Source organism: Hemitrygon akajei, chromosome 16, assembly GCF_048418815.1.
Source record: "Hemitrygon akajei chromosome 16, sHemAka1.3, whole genome shotgun sequence".
Classification (NCBI taxonomy): domain Eukaryota; kingdom Metazoa; phylum Chordata; class Chondrichthyes; order Myliobatiformes; family Dasyatidae; genus Hemitrygon; species Hemitrygon akajei.
In genome coordinates this window covers 28,449,045-28,469,756 of record NC_133139.1, presented here as the reverse complement: position 1 = coordinate 28,469,756, position 20,712 = coordinate 28,449,045, and the positions used below count along the sequence as shown (strand labels likewise).

Here is a 20,712-nt window from a genome sequence, read left to right as displayed (position 1 = left end):
CACACACACAGACATAGTTTGGCTCTTTCTCTCATACACTGACGGTCAAACAGTTTAACGAAGACCGACCGACACACACATAAACACGAGTAGACACATCTGTACTATACGCGGAAAAATTTACGCGCACCGTCAGACTCGCTGACCAACGGACATCGCACCTCCATATATAAGGGCAGCAGTCAATACAGTCCAGAACACAGTTCACATAAAGGCAAATCGTGTAAAAAATCTAAAAATATTCATTTAACAAAAATACAGATCACGCGTTTTTTTAAAAAAAAAGATCATCGAAACCTTTTAAACTTTTTTTTCGGTATCTGAATAAAGGTCCAGTTTCGCTGCTAACTGCTTACAATTCGTCTAAAAAGGCATCTGATTTCTTGTTATTTCCTTTAAGTCCGCCCAGTGTCTCGACCCATCGAGTTAACACCTTTGCAGTTCGAGCGGCAGTCCTCTTGCCCCGTTCCGCCGCAGAGTGTGGGCTCCTTTACCTCATTTTGTTTTGCGGCGAATACTTTACAATGAAAACGGAAAGGTGCGAACGCTCCCCCTTTCTCCCCTCCTTCGTTTCACAGAATGTTCTGCTCGCTCCGTCCGGGTGCCCGCCGTGCGACACCCTCGCTCGCCCGCGATAGGATGCGTGCAATTTATCTTAAAATCTTAACCCTCTCCTGGCCCGGAGAGGGAAAACTCGCCACACGGCCTGTTTTCATTGTCCGGTTCCTCTCGGAGGAGGCTGTCTCTGGCCAAATCCTTGAACCCCAGAAATATTCCCTCCCTTCCCCCACACCAGGGGTCCTGCCTCCGTAGCCCTACCTGGTTGATGTTTAAAACAGCGGGTGATCCGTGAGATCCCAAGGCCAGAAAATAAAAAGAGTTGGGTATGTGATTCCGGCGGAGTCTGCGTTATGTAGCCTCTGACACATTTTCACCGCCCTGCTCAGCTCCGGGATCGGAGGTTCTGGTCTGGTTCTCCTCTGCCGGTAACTCCTCCTCGGGGAGGCGGCTGGGTTCCGCCAGAGGCTTCGGCTCGCTGCTCTCATCCCGCCCGCCCTCTGTCCAGCCGCTCGGCTTGCCCTCCAGGTTCTTGCTGGCTTCGGAGGGGGTGTCGCCCGAGGACTGGTGACTCTCAGACAACTCGGTGATCGTGTAGCTGCACATGTCCTCTGACAAGGCGCACTCGGCGCTCGGGGGGCTAACGCCGTCGATCACCACCAGCAGCTCACTGGGCTCGACTTCCCTTCTGTCCGCCTCGGAGGCCGGCGAGGGCGGGCTGCGCGGGATCATACTCTGGAACCAGTCGCGGTTGTCCTCCAAGTTGTCCAGTATCTCCTTGGCGTCGGGGTAAACCAAATCGGCCCAGGTCTCCCACAGAGGGTGGACGATGAAGTCAATGAATCCAACCTAGGGGAGAAGTAAGGATCCAGTTAGGAGAAGTGTTCCCTCTCACGGTGCCCGCCACACCTCCACTAAAAGCCATCAACTCCTTTCATAATCTGGATCTCAACATCACGGAGCCGCCAGATTCTCCCAAACCACCACCGCCCTAAAGGCTTCGTTGATCCCCTGCATTCTGGCCGAGGGGGTTCCTGGTATCTCCTTTCCTTCATGTTAAAAGTTGTGCCCACTGACTAGAGAGAATCGTTTCTCAACTGTACGGAACATAGAAGGTAAAACTGTACAGCAGAAGGCCCTTCGGCCCACGCTGTCTGCACCATGGTTTGAAATTAAACTAAACCTCAATGCCGCACGTGACCCCTGTTCCCTCCATTCCCCGCAAGTTTCATGTGTCTTATCAAAATTCCCCTTAAACGCCACCATTTCCACCGCTACCCCAGCCGGCTGCCTGTTCTACCCCCCCCCCCCCCCCCCCGTGGGGGAGGAAAACTTCAACCCGCACATCTCACCTTAAAGACAATCCCTCTATTATTTGCTATTTCTAACAAATTAAATTTATAATATTCCTGCTATTCAGAAAAATATTCAACATCACATTCAACACGTGTCCAACAGTTGGAGATTCAAACACTTCCTCTACGGGCTTACCCCTGAGGGCGTCAGATGCGGACTGTGTGGTAACGCAACCGGTGGAAACCAGCACAATTCACGACCACCGACATTGAGTTGGGGGGGGGGGTCACTTTAAGAGGCTGGTCTGATGTGATGGCGTCATTATGCTGTGTTCTTTTTAACTGCGCTTTATGTTCCGTGCCCCAGTGGCTAATGAAGTTCTTACAGTCCACCCTTAAACTTAAAACGCCTCTGTCGTTTTATTTCCGAAAACCCACGGGACTTTGTTGGCGGGATCAACATTTCACTCTTCTTCCTAATTATCTTCGAGATTAATGGCTTTCTTAGCAGTAAAAGTCAACGCTTCTGGAGTCACATGTAGACCAAACCGTAGCAGGATGCGAAATTCCCGTCTCTAAAGAACCAAGTTAAGCTTTGACAACAAACCGGAATTGCAAGTGCTTTTAATTCCAGAATTTATTTCCTTGGCTGAATTTAAATTCCTCATGTGCCACACTGGACTTTAACTCGGGTACCTAACTCAAGCCAAGGCCTTTGCACTCAAGACCGCACCCAAACAAACTTTGCACAGAAAATAAGGCCTGCAATTCTGTGGCTCCTTTCACTTCCGTGGGACATCTCCAAATGTGGCCCAGTCCATGAAATGCCTTGGAAGTGATAAGTCGGAAAGAAAAGCAAGATCTCACAAACAGCAAACACGAGGAAATCTGCAGATGCTGGAAATTCAAACAACAACACACACACAACAGGCCAGGCCTGCTGTGTTCCACCAGCATTTTGTGTGTGTTGTTGTTTGAAATCCCACAAACAGCGACTTGATAACGAACAGATCATTTGCTTCGGTGATACGGAGAGATAAATATTGATTAAAAAGTACCCCCTCCTCTTCCTCTACCCAACCCGTCTTCCTTGAATTCTGTCCATCTGAGAGGGTAGAAGGGGACACACTGTGGAATATTCCCGGAGAAATTCCTGGGAAGTTGCGTCTTTTAATGGAATTATTCTTTTAAAGCCCGCATACCCCTTTCAACATCTGAAATGATATTCCTCTAGGATTGCTCAGACTGATGTCAGGCAGTTCATCTTCAAGTCCCGGAGACTCCACATAAATTTTGGAGGTATAGGAAATCTCTAGTCGTAACGATTGAATCCCCTGCCACTCGGATAAATGGCCAACAGGGGGCGGTGCAAATCCGTAGAATGAGCTAAAATGCGGGCATTTCCGTGTCGCAACCAGATCACTTTAGTCATTAAATTCTGGACCTTCACGATCTGAATAGTGGACGGATTTGACACATAGGTTAAATTCAACCGTTGGTCACACAACTAACGTCACTCAGATAAACACAAGGCACTGGCAGGACGGAGGTTACTGAGTGACAGTCATCGCCACAGGGCGCTGGGGCGGGTGGGGGCCGGGACATTTTCTGTGTGACGGTGTGAGTGCGCTGGATTGTTATTTTTATGAATTAATTCACTGCGGTTTGGGTGATTATATCACAAACAAGCGCCTGTTGCCAATTCCTGACTGTCATTGAGAAGACAGTGGTGAGCATTCCTTCTAGTGAAGACAATACCTACCTCAGCGTGGTTGGGCAGGGAGTTTCCCGCTTTGGATAAAAAAGATAAAAGAATAATGATACATTTCAAAATCAATCTGGCGGTCCAGAGGGGGTAGTCCCTTAGATCTGGTGCCCTTGTCTTTCTTGATAGTAGAGGATGCTGTTGGACTAACCTAGGTGAGGAAACACGGTGAGTTTCTGAAGGCAATACACACGTTCAGATGGTGAAAGGAATGATTATTCATAGTCCGTACCATTAAAACAGGCTACTTTGTCCAGGGCGTCACACACAGATTTGGAATGTCACCAAAAACACACATACTTTTCTACAGATGTACCGGAGAACATTCTAACTGGCTGTATCACTGTCTGGTACGGTGGTGGTTTGGGGTGGGTGGGGGGGGGGGGGGTAGGTTGTTACTGCACAGGATCGAAGTAAGCTGCAGAGATTTGTAAAATTAGTCAGCTACTTCATGGGCACTAGCCTCCATAGTATCCAAGACATCTTCAAGGAGCAATGCCTCTGAAAACTGGTGTCTATCATGAAGGACTCCCATCACCCAGGGCATGCCCTTTTCTCATTGTTGCCATCAGGAAGGAGGTACACAATCAGGGACTTAGGAACAGCTGCTCCCCTCTGCCATCCAATTTCTGAATGGACATTGAACCCATGAACACCACCTCACTACGTTTAAAAAAAATTTTTTTGCACTACTTATTTAATTTAACTATTTAATATATTTTGATACTGTAATTCAGTTCTTTTCTTTCTATTATTGTGTTTTGCTGCCATAAGGTTAACAAATTTCATGACATATGCTGGTGATATTAAAGCTGATTCTGAAAATGCGGGAGGAACCCAGCACTTGAGATTGACTTGAAATGAAGGAGAGTCCCAGCCCAAATCTTTAACTGTCTCTTTCCCTCTACAGATGCTGAGTTGCTCCAGTATTTTGTGTGCGTTGCTCAAGATTTACAGCATCACCAGAACCTCGCTTATCTGCATTGTCCTGGATGCTGTCAAATTTTATAACTTCGAGGAAATCTGCAGATGCTGGAAATTCAAGCAACACACACAAAATGCTCGAGGAACACAGCAGGCCAGGCAGCATCTATAGGGAGAAGCGCTGTTGACGTTTCGGGCCGAGACCCTTCGTCAGGACTAACTGAAAGAAAAGATAGTAAGAGATTTGAAAGTAGGAGGGGGAGGGGAAATGCGAAATGATAGGAGAAGACCGGAGGGGGTGGGGTGAAGCTGAGAGCCAGAAAGGTGATTGACGAAAGTGATACAGAGCTGGAGAAGGGAAAGGATCATGGGATGGGAGGCCTAGGGAGAAAGAAACGGGGAGGGGAGCATCAGAGGGAGATGGAGAACAGGCAGTGATGGGCAGAGAGAAAAAAAGGGGGGAGGGGAAAAAATCAGGGATAAGAAGGGGAGGAGAGGCATTAACGGAAGTTAGAGAAGTCAATGTTCATGCCATCAGGTTGGAGGCTACCCAGATGGTATATAAGGTGTTGTTCCTCCAACCTGATTAAATATTACAATTAAATTTTACAACTTTCCTTGGCATTGGATTCATCCATCTAATTGGAGAGGAGTCTATTTTATTGCCTAATTCTGCCTTGTGGGATGGCTTTGGGATGCCAGAGCTGGGTTATTCAACACTGGATACCCAGCCTCTGACATGCTTTCGCAACCATGGCATTTATTTGTCCAGGTTTTCATGAGTATCTGATAAATAGCATTTTCCAGTACACTGCTGGCAGCATTTTGAATATCAGGGGTAGGCAGCGAGACTTTCCCATTGTGGATATAATCACTGCCTGGCCCTTCTTGTTTTGAGACAGTAATGACTTACTACTTATCAGTCCATGTGTGTATGCTGTACAGGTCTTACCGTATAAAGACATGGGCTGTTTCACTTATCAGGAGCTACAAACAGAATTGAACATTACACTGTCGTCAGTTGCTCCACTTCTAATAGCAAAATTGTGTGAAAGAGTTGGATTAACAACAGCCTATGCAACCTTAGTAACTCAAAGCCCTGGTGGAAAGTGGCTACTGAGACACTGGATGGATCTCAGTGGAGAAACAGCCAGTAACACAGAGTGTGAGGATGTAGGATTACAATAACATCATTTACTGTCCAGTACTACTTGTCCCGAGGTGATGGTGAGCTTTCTCTTCACACTTCAACAGTCCATATGTAGGGATAGGGCTACCAACATTTTAATTCCAAGAATGGGAATTGAACCCAGAAAAACATTGTTTCAGAGCTGAGAGCTATAGGCGGATTAGAACCAACAACCAGTGGAGAGATGCTGGTAGAAATCTTGTAGATTTCATTCTGTAGTCCTGTGCTTCCTACTGCCTTGTCCCAATATTATCACACTGGCCCGCTGTGATATTTCACTTTCTTAACATTCAGTGTCAAACCAACACTGCTCTCACCAAGCACCAAACCCAGTACTGCCATCAAACCAGCTGACAAGGGCAATGCCAACCTCACTGAAGCTAAACACCGGCTCTCTGACACCCCCTTCCTTGGTGACTCAATCACTTCCTTCAAGTGAAGCTCTGATTCACAGGTGCCTCTTCCAATCTAGTGTGTGCTCACAATGTGGTTTCCTCTTCCTCTGAGACACACTACGGCCACTCGACATGATCTGACTTGCTTCCGGAGGAGATCTTCCCTCCATAGAGTCGAACACAGTTCCTCTAACCCACATAGCCCTGCACAGCCCACTTGTAATTCCATCTGAAATTTTTACAAACAAGACACTCCTGGTAGAACTAGGGTGTCTGCCTGCTCTTGTGCAACAGAACTTAATCCTTCCTTCTGATCATTTCCATTCCCACCTACATCCTTTAACACCTCCTTTTCTGACATAGAGTCATAGAACACAACAGCGCAGAACCAAGCCTTTCAGCCCATCTTGTACATGCTGAGCTATTATTCTGCCTAATCCCATTGACCTACACCCAGACCAAAGCCCTACATTCCCCTCTGTTTCCCTGAGCCTGGCTTGCCATCCAGATTTATTTCAAGTTACTCAACTACATCTGTTCCATTTCCTGCACTTCTGCTCTCATCTCCCCTATTCTTCCCACCCAGAACAACTAGAGTTCCTCTTCTCCCCACTTTCCACCCCACCAGTTTCCACATTCAATACATTTTCTGTCACCTTTGATGTGATACCACCACCAGACGCATCTTCCTCACCCTCCCATTTTCAACATTTCAAAGGGGGAAAGGATCTAGTGCTTTCCCGGCTTATATGACAAATAAACTCTTCTCGGGCTTCCAGCCGGGTACAGGTATCAAGTTTAACCGTTGTTCCGATGACAAACTCTGCCATTTTCATTAAGGATGATTCCTGGGCATGTCTAGTCCGGTGGTATTTAAAAGCCCATCATCCATCCCTCCCGATTGGTTAGTCCTCATCCAATCAGGTTTCCACTTTCCCACCTTGTTTATAATCAAATTCCAGTAAAAAACTACTGTGGCATCCCAATGGTTTTTGGGACCTCCTGGTGAAGGAAGCCATTGAAATAAAACTAGAGGAAAATAATTTTAACAAAGACTAATAACTGGAATTCGATTGTAAACAAGGTGGGACAGTGGAAATCTGATTAGATGAGGACTGACCAGTCAGGAGGGATGGACAATGGGGGTATAAATACCACCAGACTAGACATGCCCAGGCACCATCCCTGATGAAGATGCCAGAGTTTGTCATCAAAAAGTCTGTTAAAATTGATACCTATACCCAGCTGGAAGCCCAATAAGAGTTTTTTCATTCCTCAGCAACTCCCCTCCATTTCCACAAACACTCTCTTCTCCTCTCACAGCACCTTCCCATGCAACAACAGAGGATACAAAACCCTCTGTCCCTCTTTTATCCCTCCCTTCCCCACCATCCAGAAACCTGAACACAACTTCCAGGTGACTCACTCATGGTCCTCACAATACAGTCTCCGCAATGCTGGAGACACCAAAAACTGAATGAAAGTGTTGTCACCACTTTGCATAATTTAGTTTGCAAAGGCAACCCCACGTTTCAGTTAGCTGCCACTTTAACTCTCAATCCCACTCCGATCCTCTCTCATATTATTGAAATAAACCCCTATGTAAGCTTCCATGTAGCCCTCAGGACTAAACAGTCAATTCAAAAGTTTCAGATAACAAGTAATAGAGTCATTAAATAGTAAGCACAGCAAGCCCTTCAGCCCAACTCATCCATGCTGATCAAGACACCCATCTAAGCTAGTCTCACTTGCCCATGTTTGGCTCATATTCCTCTAAGTTAGGGGTTCCCAACCTGGGATCCACGGGCCTCTCAGTTAATAGTAAGGCTCCATCACATTAAAAAGGTTGGGAACCCCAGCTTTTCTATCCATCCAAGTGTCTATTAGATGTTGTTATTGTATCAACCACTTCCCCTGTCAGCTCATTCCACATAAGCATCACCCTCAGCATGAAAAATTTGCCTTTCAGGTCTCTTTCAAGTATTTCCTCTCTCACCTTAAACCTCATTTTTGATTCCTTTTCCTTGGGAAAGAGACCGTACACTGACCCTACATATCTCCCTGTGATTTTTTAAGCCCTCAAGGTCATCCTTCAATCTCCTATTCTTCAAAGAATGAAGTCCCAGCTTGTCCAACTTCTCCCTCGGGTCCTGGCAACATTCTTGTAAATGTTCTTTGTACTCTTTTAATCTAAATGATGTCTTTTCAGTAACAGGGTCACCAAAACTCTACACAGTACTGCAGGGGTGGACTGCAAGATAAATATCCCAACTCCTATACTTGGTGTCCTTACTAATGAAGGCCAATGTGCCAAGTGCCTTCTCCTCCACCTTGTCTAACTGTGACCCAACTTTCAGGGAACTGTGAAGTTGTCTTATTCTGTTCTGAAACACTCCCCATCCCCTACATGTGATAGCTCTATCTTGGTTTGACTTTCTAGTCTTATCAGAATTGGCCAGTTTTGTTGAAAGTTCATCAATTTATACCATTAACTCAGTTTCCCTTTCTCCATAGGTACTGCCTGATCTAATTGTGTTTTTCTTCCCCAGCATTTTTTCTAATTTTTCATTTTAGTAACTGCAGTATTCAGTATCCCACAGTGTCAGCATTTTTTGTCTTCTCCTCTGTCCTTATCCAACCATCTTTATTTACAACTCCTCCTGCAGACAGGGCAGCTGTAGTAAACACAATTTTGCCACTATCTCTGTGTCTAGATCACAACCCTCCCATTCATTCAATCCCTCTTGGCCTCAGTCCTATCACAGGTATTTCCTTTGTTCTCCCCATCCCTCCACGCCCAGCTCTTCCTCTATAACTTAAAACACACTTGATTTCTAACTTGTTTGAACTCTGAAGAAAGGCGTGAACAGGACATTACTCTCTCCTTGCATGCTGCCTGACCTGCTGAGCACTTAGAGCATTTTCTACCCTCCCAGTAAACCTAGTTTGAGGATTCTGCACCGACAATGAAACAACCCTCTGATTTGTTTTCAAAAATGATTAATAGCCTTCAAAGAAAGTGATAAAATCACACAGAAGTTCTTCCTCAGTTGCAGGGCTGTGTTCTGTCCAACACAGTCTGCATTTGGCTGATTAAATGTACCTCCGCTGTAATCAAATTGCAGACTCTGTGGGTTAAAAGGCCTAATTCAGCTCTTAAGTCTTCTGGAAGTGGAGAACAAGATGGACTGACATACTACTCTCTACTCAGATGATAAATTGTGGCCATACATTTAACTTTCCATTACCTTCTTGCAATGTTAAGCAGTGAGGTATGTTGTGGGGTGGGGGGGGGGTGCTTCAGGATTGTTCACTATCATTACTGGAGACTGCATGATAAGACTAGATTGGTGATATTCTATCTCTCTCCCCCTCCCGCCCATCTGCCTGGGACTTCTGCCATCTAACCTGGGTTTTCTCAATGGAAGCAGTATGTTTGTCACACATTGGGCTGATATCCATGCCCCGCTCACGCTCTTGATCCCCCTGGCGGAAGAATTCCATCATGACTTTGTCCACCCAGGTGCGGTACAGGTGCAGGGGCTTGGTGGGGTTGCTCAGGTCAGCACAGTGCACCATGTTCTGCAGAACCTGTGGAAAGAAACATCAGGAGGCTCAGTGCACTTCCTAAAAACCACAGCCCGCCCACTGGTACCCTATTTCTCCACCACTCTCAATCGAGAAGGCATCAGCAGCACTCAGGCCACAGGCCTGGAGTTAAGAACTTCATCTGGTAATAGTGGCAGGTCACTGGGATACAGTAATGATGAGACCAGGTCTGTCTGCAAAAATGGGGACATTAGTCCCAGGTCAAGGTCTTTTACTGCATAGTTGTGAAGGGCCAAATCTGTTGCTATGTAACTTTGGGAACAGAAGGAGCTAAAGACGGCATCAGAGGTTTTTGTGAATTTAGGCGACTTCTTCTAGTTCATCCACAAAACTGTTTAAATGTGCTGTTTTCATCTCTTTTTTTCTTTTTTAAGGTGGCTGGGGTCCTGACGCAGTCCATGATCTACTGCTACACTCAAACTACATTCTTCACCGACAGTGGGTTCTAACTCTTCGGAACTCGCCAAGCGGCCTGGCGTTTTGGGATCACCAGGAGCGGCTTGGAAGATGAGCGCCTTCAGGATGGGGCCCTGAGGACGGCTCGATTCTTCACTGATGTTGGTGACTGAAGCACCGCGGCAGATCAAAATATCGAGACAGCGAGTGCAGTTGTCAGAGGCCTCTGCATTCGAGCGATCTCTCTCTCTCTCTCTCGATGATGATGACGAGAGAGAATCTGCTAATGCTTGAGTTGGGGGAACTCACATATATGACGCTGCGGATTGTAACATCCAAACAGCGAGCTGTTGGCTTCCCTTTCGCTGTGACAGGAGCGACATCTCTCTCTCCCTTCCCTGTGAAAGAGAGCCCGTCTGAGAAGTGTTGGGATAGACTGTAGTTTTTGATGCACTCTAGATTACGGCATTGCTAGTGCTGGCATCGTGGGTGGGGGGGGGGGCTGATGTTTTTGCTGGAGCAAGTGGGGGGAGGATTGATGCTTTGCTGCTGCTTGAGGGTGGGAGGTGGGAGGGGGCTTTGGGATTCTAATGTTTTTCTGTCATTCCTTCTTTGGGCTTTTTCCCCTCTCTCTTTTGTGGATGTTTGTGAAGAGTAAGGATTTCAGGCTGTATACTGTATACATTCTCTTGACATTAAATTGAACCGTTAAACCATTGATATAGTACTTTGTGTAGAGGTGATTCTTATAATAGACAGGTCTATTACTGTGTGATATCGGAGTAGGGTTGTGTTTAGCACAGGTCTGCTGTCTAATAAAGGGGAATGCACTGGTGTTATCAAGTGAGTCAAAATTAAACTGACAGCCACAGATCTGTCATTGCTTAACAAAGGGATCTTAAACCATGTTTAAGATCGGTGCTTTTTGATTCTTAGAGTATATTTGGAGCATTGTTGAAACAAATACATTAAAAATTGATCTAAATTTTAAGTAACAGGAAAATGTTTGACGTAGCAGTTATGTAAACTAGGAAAATCTGTACCTGTATCCGGTCAGAATAATTATCCAGCAATAGGACTCCTAAACTTGTAACTTTCTTTGTCTCCACCATTGTCTTCAAGTCTGCCAGTAGGTTCATGTGCTTGGTCATGTCTGTGGCCAACACCTGGATCAGGACGGGGGTAGAGAGATATAACCAATTACCAAAACAGGAGGCACCTCGCTGTCAGGGTCCCCACCTCAGACAGACTCTCCATCAGGGATCCCATCTGTCTTTCATATCAGTTTCACAGTTTACCAGGTCAGACACAAGAAATAGAAGTTGAAGAATATTTTAACTAATCCATTTTAAGTTGATTATAGTGAAGGATTTAACAATTTTGAGAGCCAGGTTTATAGACAAGCTGAGTTTGAGGGGCTGAGAATGGGAAAATAAATGGGCGATAATACAGGTAACTGACTACAATTTAAAATGGCACTCACCAGTGTGCAGGAAAAGTATAGAGAAGTACAGCACAGACAAGGCCCTTCGGCCCATCTAGTCCATGCTGAAACCATTTAAGCTGCCTACTCCCGTCGCCATGCACCCTCCATATTCCCTACTATCCATGTACCTATCCAAACTTCTCTTAAACGTTGAGTTTATATTGTGTGAAAAGGAAAGAAACCAAACGCATTGAGCATTCACAGCTGAGGGTAAGGAAGTACACAAAGAATGCTTATTAAGAGAGAAAACAACAGGACAGAAGTTTTAAAAAAATAGGAAAGTAAGGTGGAACTATGTAATTAAATTATAACAGAGCATGAAACAAGAGCAAATATGTTTTATTTTATTATGAAGAAAAGGCTGGGATAGGAATAGTGCCAGTAGAGGATAGACAGGGCAATAGTAGGTTATGATAAAGTGATGACAGAACTACGATATCATCATTTCCTGGAGTATTTACTAAACAGATAGACATGACATCTGATGATATAATAAGTATTGAGCTAACAGGAAAGTACATACTGTATATTAAATAAAACAACCAAGCTCAACCCTGATCCAGATGGATTACAGACAAATGTTTTATTAGTATTTAGGAAAGAAAAAAACAAAGGTATTACCACATATTTTTAATATTTCAGTAGAAGATGAGGTAGTGGCTTAAGTACAGGCAAATACCTAATGTGATGCCAATATTTATGAAGAATGATAGAATATGCACTGGGGGTTATAAACCGTTCAGCTGAGCGTACTTGGTGGGGAAATTAATGGGTGCCTTACCAAAGAAAGGAAGAGCATCTAGAATGAAAAGTGTGTTAATAAATAGTGAAAATAGATTGATAAGTGAATAAGCTGAGGAGAATGCAGAGCCAAAGGACAAGCAGTGCATTAGTATGCAAGCTGGAGTTAAGATAAAAATGCAGTGTCTAAGTACACAGGAGATGGAACAGAGCGGTAAGGGACTGAGAACATCTAAACTTTAAAGGTTTAACAACTGAGAGGCAACTCACTGAAAGAAAGAATCTTGAAGCTTTCACAGACAAAGGCAGCTCCCCAGAGCTCAAAGGCCTTGAAACACTGCTCAGAGTTTACAGGATAGCCTGTTCAGCATCTATGCATCAGTTAGTAAAATGCTGGTGTGAGTTACTGGACCAGATTAAAGAAATCCCAACTGTTCGTTTTCTTTTTTTTTCTTCTCTCTCTCTCTCTCCCTCTCCCTCTCCCCTAAATAGGCACTGGTGTAGATCTACTAAACTCACCATATTATTTTAAGGTCACTCAGAAAGAAATGAAATTAAACCCATGGGAAGTCAAATTGAAATAGTTATTAAGGCATAATTGTTCTTAAACAAAAGGAAAAACTGGAACAGTTTGGCAAATACATATGGCTGTGCTGGCTGGGAACAGGAGTTAGGGAACGAGCCTGCTGACTGAATTTGGACTGTGATGGACATGTGGTGGAAGTTGTTGTACAAACCATGTCAATGGCCATTTTGCGAAGGTTCTGAAGCTCTTTCTTGCACAGGTTCTGAAAGATGTTGCAGTTCTCTTGCTGCAACAGTTTAAAGCCCACAGCCAGGTGGTGGTTCTCCAAAACAGAGGCATCATTATACATCAGTGCTAACTCGGAATCTATAAAGCACAACAGAGAGACAGGATAAGTAGAACGGAGATAGAGCTGGGGACACAGATGGATGCAGAACATCAGAAGCAGATTTAGTGGAGGAATTCAAGGGAAAGAGGGAGAAATGGGAAAGAGATAAGGGGAAGGAGGAGTCAATGGGGAATTCAGAGACTAGGTAGACAAGAGCATGGAAAAATGGAGCTAGACAGCAAAATATGGGACAAATTTGGAAGAAAGGCGGTGATGCAAAAGGAAATTTGATAAATGAAAGAAAAGGGGAGATGATAGAATGAGACACTGAAGGTTAGAGAGAAAAGGAAATGTTGGTGGGAGTTGGGGAGACAGAGAAAGACAGGGAGAAAGAGAAAATGGCGGTGGAGAAAGAAAAGTAGGAGAAGGTATGGTCTGTATCAGAGAGAAATACAAGGATTTTGAAAAGTAGTTATTCAAATACCTTAAATACTTCCCACAACATTTTCTAAGTATAATAGACTGTTCATTACTTCAGAGCACCAAACATACAAAATATTCCTTCTTTCCCTGGAGCACAAACCTTCCACAGATCAAAGGAACTCTTAACTATTCTCTGAAATGGCCCAGGGAACCACTGTGCTGGGCAACTAGTGATGTATTAAATAATTATCTTCTCAATGAACCATTTTCAAACAAATGTCCAGTAATAAGTAACTGGAATAAAAGGAACTGAAAGCATCTGAGGGCTTACAGCCAAAGAGTGAATCCCTTCTGACTAGCACAGCCATCAACAACACTTACTGGTATTGATGAGGAATTGGTTGGAGACACCTGGATGGTCGACGTCGTGGATTGCAGAGGCAAAAATTGCAGCCATTATCTCAAGGTCAGTGAAGACTGCCTGGAAGACAAAGTCAGGAGAAATCACCACCAGTACTTTCAATCATTGAAGAGGAGCCTGGAGTTTCCTGAGAAACACCAGCAAATACCCGTGTAATTGACTACACTTCCCATGTTGGAAAGTTTAGGCTGATCATTGATAGGTAATATTGTCACATCAGATGCCAGACAGTGGCCATCTAGCCCTTTATACTTGACACTCAACAGCATTACCATAGACAAAGCCCCACCGTCAACATCTTGGAGGTTGCACTGACCAGAATCTAACCTGGACCAGCCACATAAATACTGTGCTTGTCAAATTGCTGCAGTGCATGTGGTGATAGTGGTCCTACAGTGCTACTGGATGGGGGGGGGGGGGGGAGTTCCAAAAGCAGCAGAGAAGCACATTTAGTGGAGGTTTTGCAGCTTTTCAAGCGTACACACATCCATCCATCTACTCACGGGCAAAGGATGATACATTCCAGTTCCACCCATAGTCCTTTAGAGACTTAATTATGCAGGGCCCAGTCATTAATATTAATGAAGAACCAGAAGACATGGCTTTGGTAGTAGGATTTGAAGGGAGGGAAATAAATTAATTTTCACCCAGAGGGTTAGGGGGGTTGCAGCTCAGAAAACCTCATCACGTTGGCTATGTAAATGGACATGGTGCTGCCAGGTGGAATTAGGATAGGTAATTCTTCATGGACTATCATGGACACTAGGGACAGAATGGCCTCATATTTCAGAAATTTTCCATCATTCCATGAAACCTAGAATGATAACGATGATTCTGAAGTTTCACCCCTTGAAACTGAGAGCTGTTGAAAACCTACCTCCAGCGCCGGAGACAGAAGCAGGACGTGTGTAGACTGTGTCACATCTGCAGCGTGGTAATTGTTGTGGTAGCACACATCTTTACGGTAATGGTCCTCGAGAGTCATCATGTACGTGATGAAGGTGTCCTCAGGGATCTTAAATGTCTTCAGCAGCTGTCGCGACTTTGAGGTGAGAGCAAAGATCGGAAATTCATTGAGAATAGCCGGTCTTTCAATAACGTTGCCTAAGTAACATTCACCCTGATTGGCTGTAATTTTTTTGGGCAAACTGTGAAATGTCAAAAAACTCAGGTGCGTTGAACTGAGAACCAATTCTTGTAGCCTGGAACCTTATTTCAAAATCCGACCTAGGCCTAGTGGGAGTTCTTTATGGAATGTCAAGGGTCAGTAGTAATCAGCTGAGGCCTTAACTCCCCGCTACGAAAAATATATCTAACTGTATAGATCCTAGTTTGCTGAAAACACTGTGGGTAATTAAGCAAGGCCAGTAGGAGTATAAAATTATAGAGACATCAACTAATTAAGTGAATTACTGGAAGATGGACTTTAATGCAGGTTAGTTATGAAGCTTTATATTAAATCTAAGTATTATTGCCGGTGGGCGATATGTTACTTTTTGCGAGAGGGAGGAGTTGGGGATTTGGAGTCTGTTGTTGGTGTTTTTCTGTGTGGGCAATTTTAGTTTATTTTATGTTAGTTTTTTGTGTCTGTCAGAGAGGGTTGGGGCTTTGATGTTATTGTTGTTGTTTTTTCTGCGAGTGAGGGATTGGGGATTTGATGTTATTGTTAGAAAGCTCCATGTACCTATCTAAGAATCCCTTAAAAGACCCAGTTGTATCCGCCTCTATCACCTTTGCTGGCAGTACATTCCACGCACCCACCACTCTCTGTGTGGAAAAACTTACCCCTCACATCCCCTTGTGCCTACTTCCAAGCAACTTAAAACTACGTCTCCTCATGTTAGCCATTTCAGCCCTGGGAAAAAGCCTCTTGCTATCCACACGATCAATGCCCCTCATCATCTTATACACCTATTGTTGCTGTTTTTTTTCTGCGAGGGAGGGGTTGGGGGTTTGCCATAATTTCATCACTTCTTTTTTGCAAGGGAGGGGCTTGGGGGCTTTTAAGTTTTTGATGTTCCAGATGCCAGTTTCCATGTAGGCGATCTATTAGTTTTTTTGTGCAAGGAAGGGAGTGGGGGGGGGGGGGGGGTACACGCATACTTTGACAATAAAATTAACTTCTAATGGTGCAAAGCTGCAAAATAAAGTAGGGCCAAAAAAATAAGGGGACTGAAAAGTAGCAGTCAACTGCAAAAGTACAATCAGAAAAGCCAATTCAATATCACCCTTTATAAACAGTGGGCTAAAATGAAAGGGAAGGGATTTTTGCAAAAGCTGTACAAAGTTCTATTTTGACCATATCTTGCATTGGTATGGAGTCATCTGCACATCAGACTAGGGTATTAGGGGCAGGCCATCTTCCCTAATGGGATTTATAAAGTAGATAATTTTAATTGCATTTGTCATTCAGTCATTTAGTCGAGTCCCACACACAAAATGCTGGTGGAACGCAGCAGGCCAGGCAGCATCTATAGGAAGAAGCGCTGTCGACGTTTTGGGCCGAGACCTTTCGTCAGGACTCCAAGTCCGACTCTTTGTGACCTCATGGACCAGAGGGTCCACAGTGTTTTCATGGCAAGATACTGAAGTAGATTGCCAGGCCTTTCTTCTGTGCAGATACTGCTGATGCCCAGGTTGGGACCCAGCTGGGTTTTGAACTCAGGACCATCTGCCTTGAAGTCCAGTGCTGATACCACTATACCACCAGATGGTTTTTAATTGCATGGTAATTTCAAATTTAAAGGCGTCAGCTATCAATGTAACTGAGGTCTTCAGATTGCTGTTAAAGTAACTTTCTAATGCTACTTTATTCCTGGAGCTACTGGGACATTAAAAAAAGCTTTTAGTCCCCATTTGATTAGAAGGTTCATCAACATGAAAAAGTCCATTTATCTGATAGTCAAGAATGATCCAATGAAAGATCTGTTCATTTTCCAAGTTGTGAGGGAGCTGGGTCTCATATAGCTGGGAATGGCAATTGGGGTGCTAGGGGTGATATGCGGCTGAGATCATATGATCATGGCAAAGCTATTGGCAAACCTGGATCTTAAGTGCGTTACTCACCCCCCCCCCCAGGAGTCACCATCATCCTTAAAGTTGACACATCCACTTTCCCTTTACCCTGCAGGCTCTTGGTGAGAAACTAGAATTCCCAGTGGATGGTCGCCCAGCCAATGTCAAACAGAGGGCTGAGTTTGTCCTGTGTCTTCAGTGAGCTACGGTGATTTGAGACGTTGCTAAACTAATGGAACAGGATAGAATGGACCAGCGAGATCCATCCCCGGTTCTACATATGGCTCCACAGAGCAGGATTACCTGACAATTGCGGGATTGCCAGGCAAGCAGGTGTCAAGCAGTGAATGCAATCGTTTCTGAAAACCACATTGACTGTCTTACCTTGAAGATGGCGTGCATTGCAACCGTAAGTGGTCGTTCATAGGAATACTCCCCAATCTTAAAGATATTCAGACCCCAGTCATTGAGATGTTCCAGTTCCTAGAAGACCACAAAATCAATACCTGTTAATAAGCAGGAAACATACGTTCTGCTGTGGACCAGTTCATCTTCTCGTCCACCCTTTCTAAGTACTACAATCCCTTAGGATCAAGTTCAGTTTCCTCTGTCACTTCAGAAACAAGTATGAGGAGACATGGCTAACATAACTAAAGGCAGCTAGAGCGACTGCAGTCTCACACCGGTGTGCAGTTGTTCAGGAGAGAAATTTGGTGTTTACTCATCTAAAATTAAAGCTTATGGGTTTAAAGAGAGTCGAACCTATAACTAACCTGTTGAAGTGTTCCTGTGTTAGCATTCCCTGAGATACCTCAGAAAATTCACATGCAATGTACTAAACAACTGTGGTCAGGAAATGGACGTGTTGCAGTTCAGCTACCGCATTCATACATTTTGTTGCCGCTGCAAACATAGCTGCGATGGAAAGTGATTTGTGTCAGGACCAAGATTGGCCAGACCCGTGCAGAAGATCATGAAGTTTCAAGCACAAATTATTTCCAAAATCAGCAGGGTTCCCATGGTTTTTGACAGTGGTCTGAAACCCTTGGTACTGGAAATTCACCCCCCTGTGAGCATGCTCCACACACATTTCAGCCAGCGTAGAAACATGGAGATTGACAGGAGCCATTCTGGCCATGTCATAAGACTCAAGAGCAGAGTTAGGGCATTTGTCCCAGTGCGTCTGCTCCACCATGCACCACAGCTGATTTAATTTCCCTCTCAACCCTATTCTCCTGCCCTCTCTCTGTAACCTTTGAAGCCCGTATTAATCAAGAGCCTATCACCCTCCAATGACTTGGCATCCACACTAGTCTGTGGCAATAGAATTTCACAGACTCACCACCCTCTGGCTAATGACATTCCTACTTATCTCTGTTCTAAAGGGTTGTCCTTGTAATCTGAGGTGTGTTATAGGAAGCATCCTCTCCATGTCCAGTAGGTTTCATTGAGATCCTCTCTTGTTCTAAACATCAGCAAGTACAGGACTAATTAAAGTGCTAACCCCAATTCCCAACCTCCCTGTCCTTAGATGTTTAATTAGAACATTAGAAGCTGGAGTTGGTCTTACAGTCTGCTCCACCTTTCAATACTATAGCTGAGTTTTCACTCAGTGTTATTTTCCTACACTAACCCCATATCCCATGCTTACCTTAATATTTAAAAATATCAATCTCACACTTGCATCTACTCAGGGACTCAGCTTCCACAGTCTTCATAGGGTTTAAAATTTAAAGATTCCTTACCCTGTGGGTAAAGAAATTTCTCCTCATCACTGTCAAGAATGGCCAACCCCTTATTTTTAATCAGTGACCTCTGGATCTAGACGTCCTCCCCAGTGGAAACAATATCGCTGTCAAAGCCTGCGTGGATTATTATTGTAAACTAAGTTTGGTTAGACTGGATTTGTTTTGAATTGAAGAGACCAAGAGAGAAGCAACTGAAGTATATTAAATTCCGGGATGAATAAAAAGGTCAAGTTTTCCTGTGCAGTGAGGCCATTAGCTAGGATTTAAGGAAATTGACAGAGGACACAGGGAAGAGATGGGTTAAAGGGATAAAGGAAAGTTGAAGAAAACTTATTCTTCATTCAAAAAGTAGTTGGACTCTAGAACCACTGTTTGAACAACAGGTAGAGACACATTTGAAGGATGGCTGCATAAGCATTTTTATCTTATCCAGCTGTCCTTCCGTTGTTCAGCAACATAATTCCGGCATCCTGCACCCTTTTCCCTACTCTTTCTGTGCACTCTACCATAACTACATAAACCTTTATTAACCCGTTTTTCATCTCCTCAGTTTAAAGAAAAATAGTTTTTCCCCTCACAATAAATCTTTTAATATCCCCATAAAATTCTTCTGCACCTTCTCCAGCTCACTCCCGTAGTGATCAGAACTCCAGTCAGTGCTTAGCCTGCTTCTGATAGAGTTCATCTTTGGTCTTGACTTCTCAGGTCTTACATTAAGTGACCAGGTTAATAAAGGCAGGAGGTTCATAAAATTAGTCTTTTTGACGTAAGATGTTCAAAAAGTGCATTGCAAAAGCTTTTAATCAAAATTTTGTAATTACAAGGATACTGATCACTGCTCATAAAAATGCCACAGTGACTGCTTTGTACAACTTCTGAAGCCAGTTTTTGATAATTTATAATCAGGGATTTCAGAGTTTAATTCAAAAATTATTCATCAATTGTGGTAAATTCATTTGCAGCAAGATTAAAATAACTGCATGAAATATCATTCTTAAATGTATTGAGATATTTGTATTTCATGCAATATTTTGAAAAAAAGTTAAAAAATGTTATCTGAATTGGTTAATTGATGAAAGTGTTGGCGCATGGCCAAGTAGTTAAGGCGTTCGTCTAGTGATCTGAAGGTCGCTAGTTTGAGCCTTGGCTGAGGTGTGTGCGTGTGTGTGTGTGTGTGTGTGTGTGTGTGTGTGTGTGTGTGTGTGTGTGTGTGTGTGTGTGTGTGTGTGTGTGTGTGTGTGTGTGTGTGTGTGTGTGTGTGTGTGTGTGTCCTTGAGCAAGGCACTTAACCACACATTGCTCTGCGACGACACCGGTGCCAAGCTGTATGGGTCCTAATGCCCTTCCCTTGGACAACATTGGTGCCGTGGAGAGGGGAGACTTGCAGATTGGGCAACTGTCGGTCTTCCATACAACCTTGCCCAGGCTTGCGCCCTGGAAACTCCAGGCGCAGATCCATGGTCTCACAAGACTAACGGAGGCCTACACACACACAATTGATGAAAAAAATTGCACAAGGCAAAATAAATTGGAATTTCAGCAGAAATTTTTAAAAGGCCACAATAACAAAACAACCTGTTTAGTCACTGTTCTGGGAGAGTTTGATGGAACAGTGTAGAAGTAGAATTTTGATTTTTTTACATTTTAGATTTGAGATAAAGCACAGTAGCATGACCTTCTGGCCTATCAAGCCCATTACACACGTGCACAGTTAACCTACTAATCTGTATGTCTTTGGGATGAGGGAGGAAACCCATATGGTCACAGGGTGACTGCTCAAATTCCTTACAGTCAGTGGAAGAATTGAACCCAGCCCGCTGGTGTTATAATAGCGTTAGGCAATATGCTACACTACCATGCTGCCCAAGAGGGTAAGATGTAAACCTGCTGAGA

At 44.1% G+C, this 20,712-nt stretch overlaps 1 protein-coding gene across 7 annotated transcripts in view; it reads right to left on the bottom strand.

The window, feature by feature from the left end:
- Positions 1–222: 222 nt before the first annotated feature.
- LOC140739897 (3',5'-cyclic-AMP phosphodiesterase 4C-like) overlaps positions 223–20,712 on the bottom strand; it is a 287,627-nt gene continuing 267,137 nt past the window's right edge. For all 7 annotated transcript variants that reach the window (XM_073068546.1, XM_073068549.1, XM_073068548.1 and 4 more), the window contains 7 exons: positions 17,456–17,554; positions 14,934–15,098; positions 14,017–14,116; positions 13,096–13,250; positions 11,175–11,297; positions 9,535–9,717; positions 223–1,407 (listed from right to left, as the gene is read on the bottom strand). In XM_073068546.1, coding sequence (XP_072924647.1) covers positions 910–1,407; positions 9,535–9,717; positions 11,175–11,297; positions 13,096–13,250; positions 14,017–14,116; positions 14,934–15,098; positions 17,456–17,554 — 1,323 coding nt within the window. In that variant the 3' untranslated portion in view covers positions 223–909. The remainder of the gene's footprint in view (positions 1,408–9,534; positions 9,718–11,174; positions 11,298–13,095; positions 13,251–14,016; positions 14,117–14,933; positions 15,099–17,455; positions 17,555–20,712) is intronic.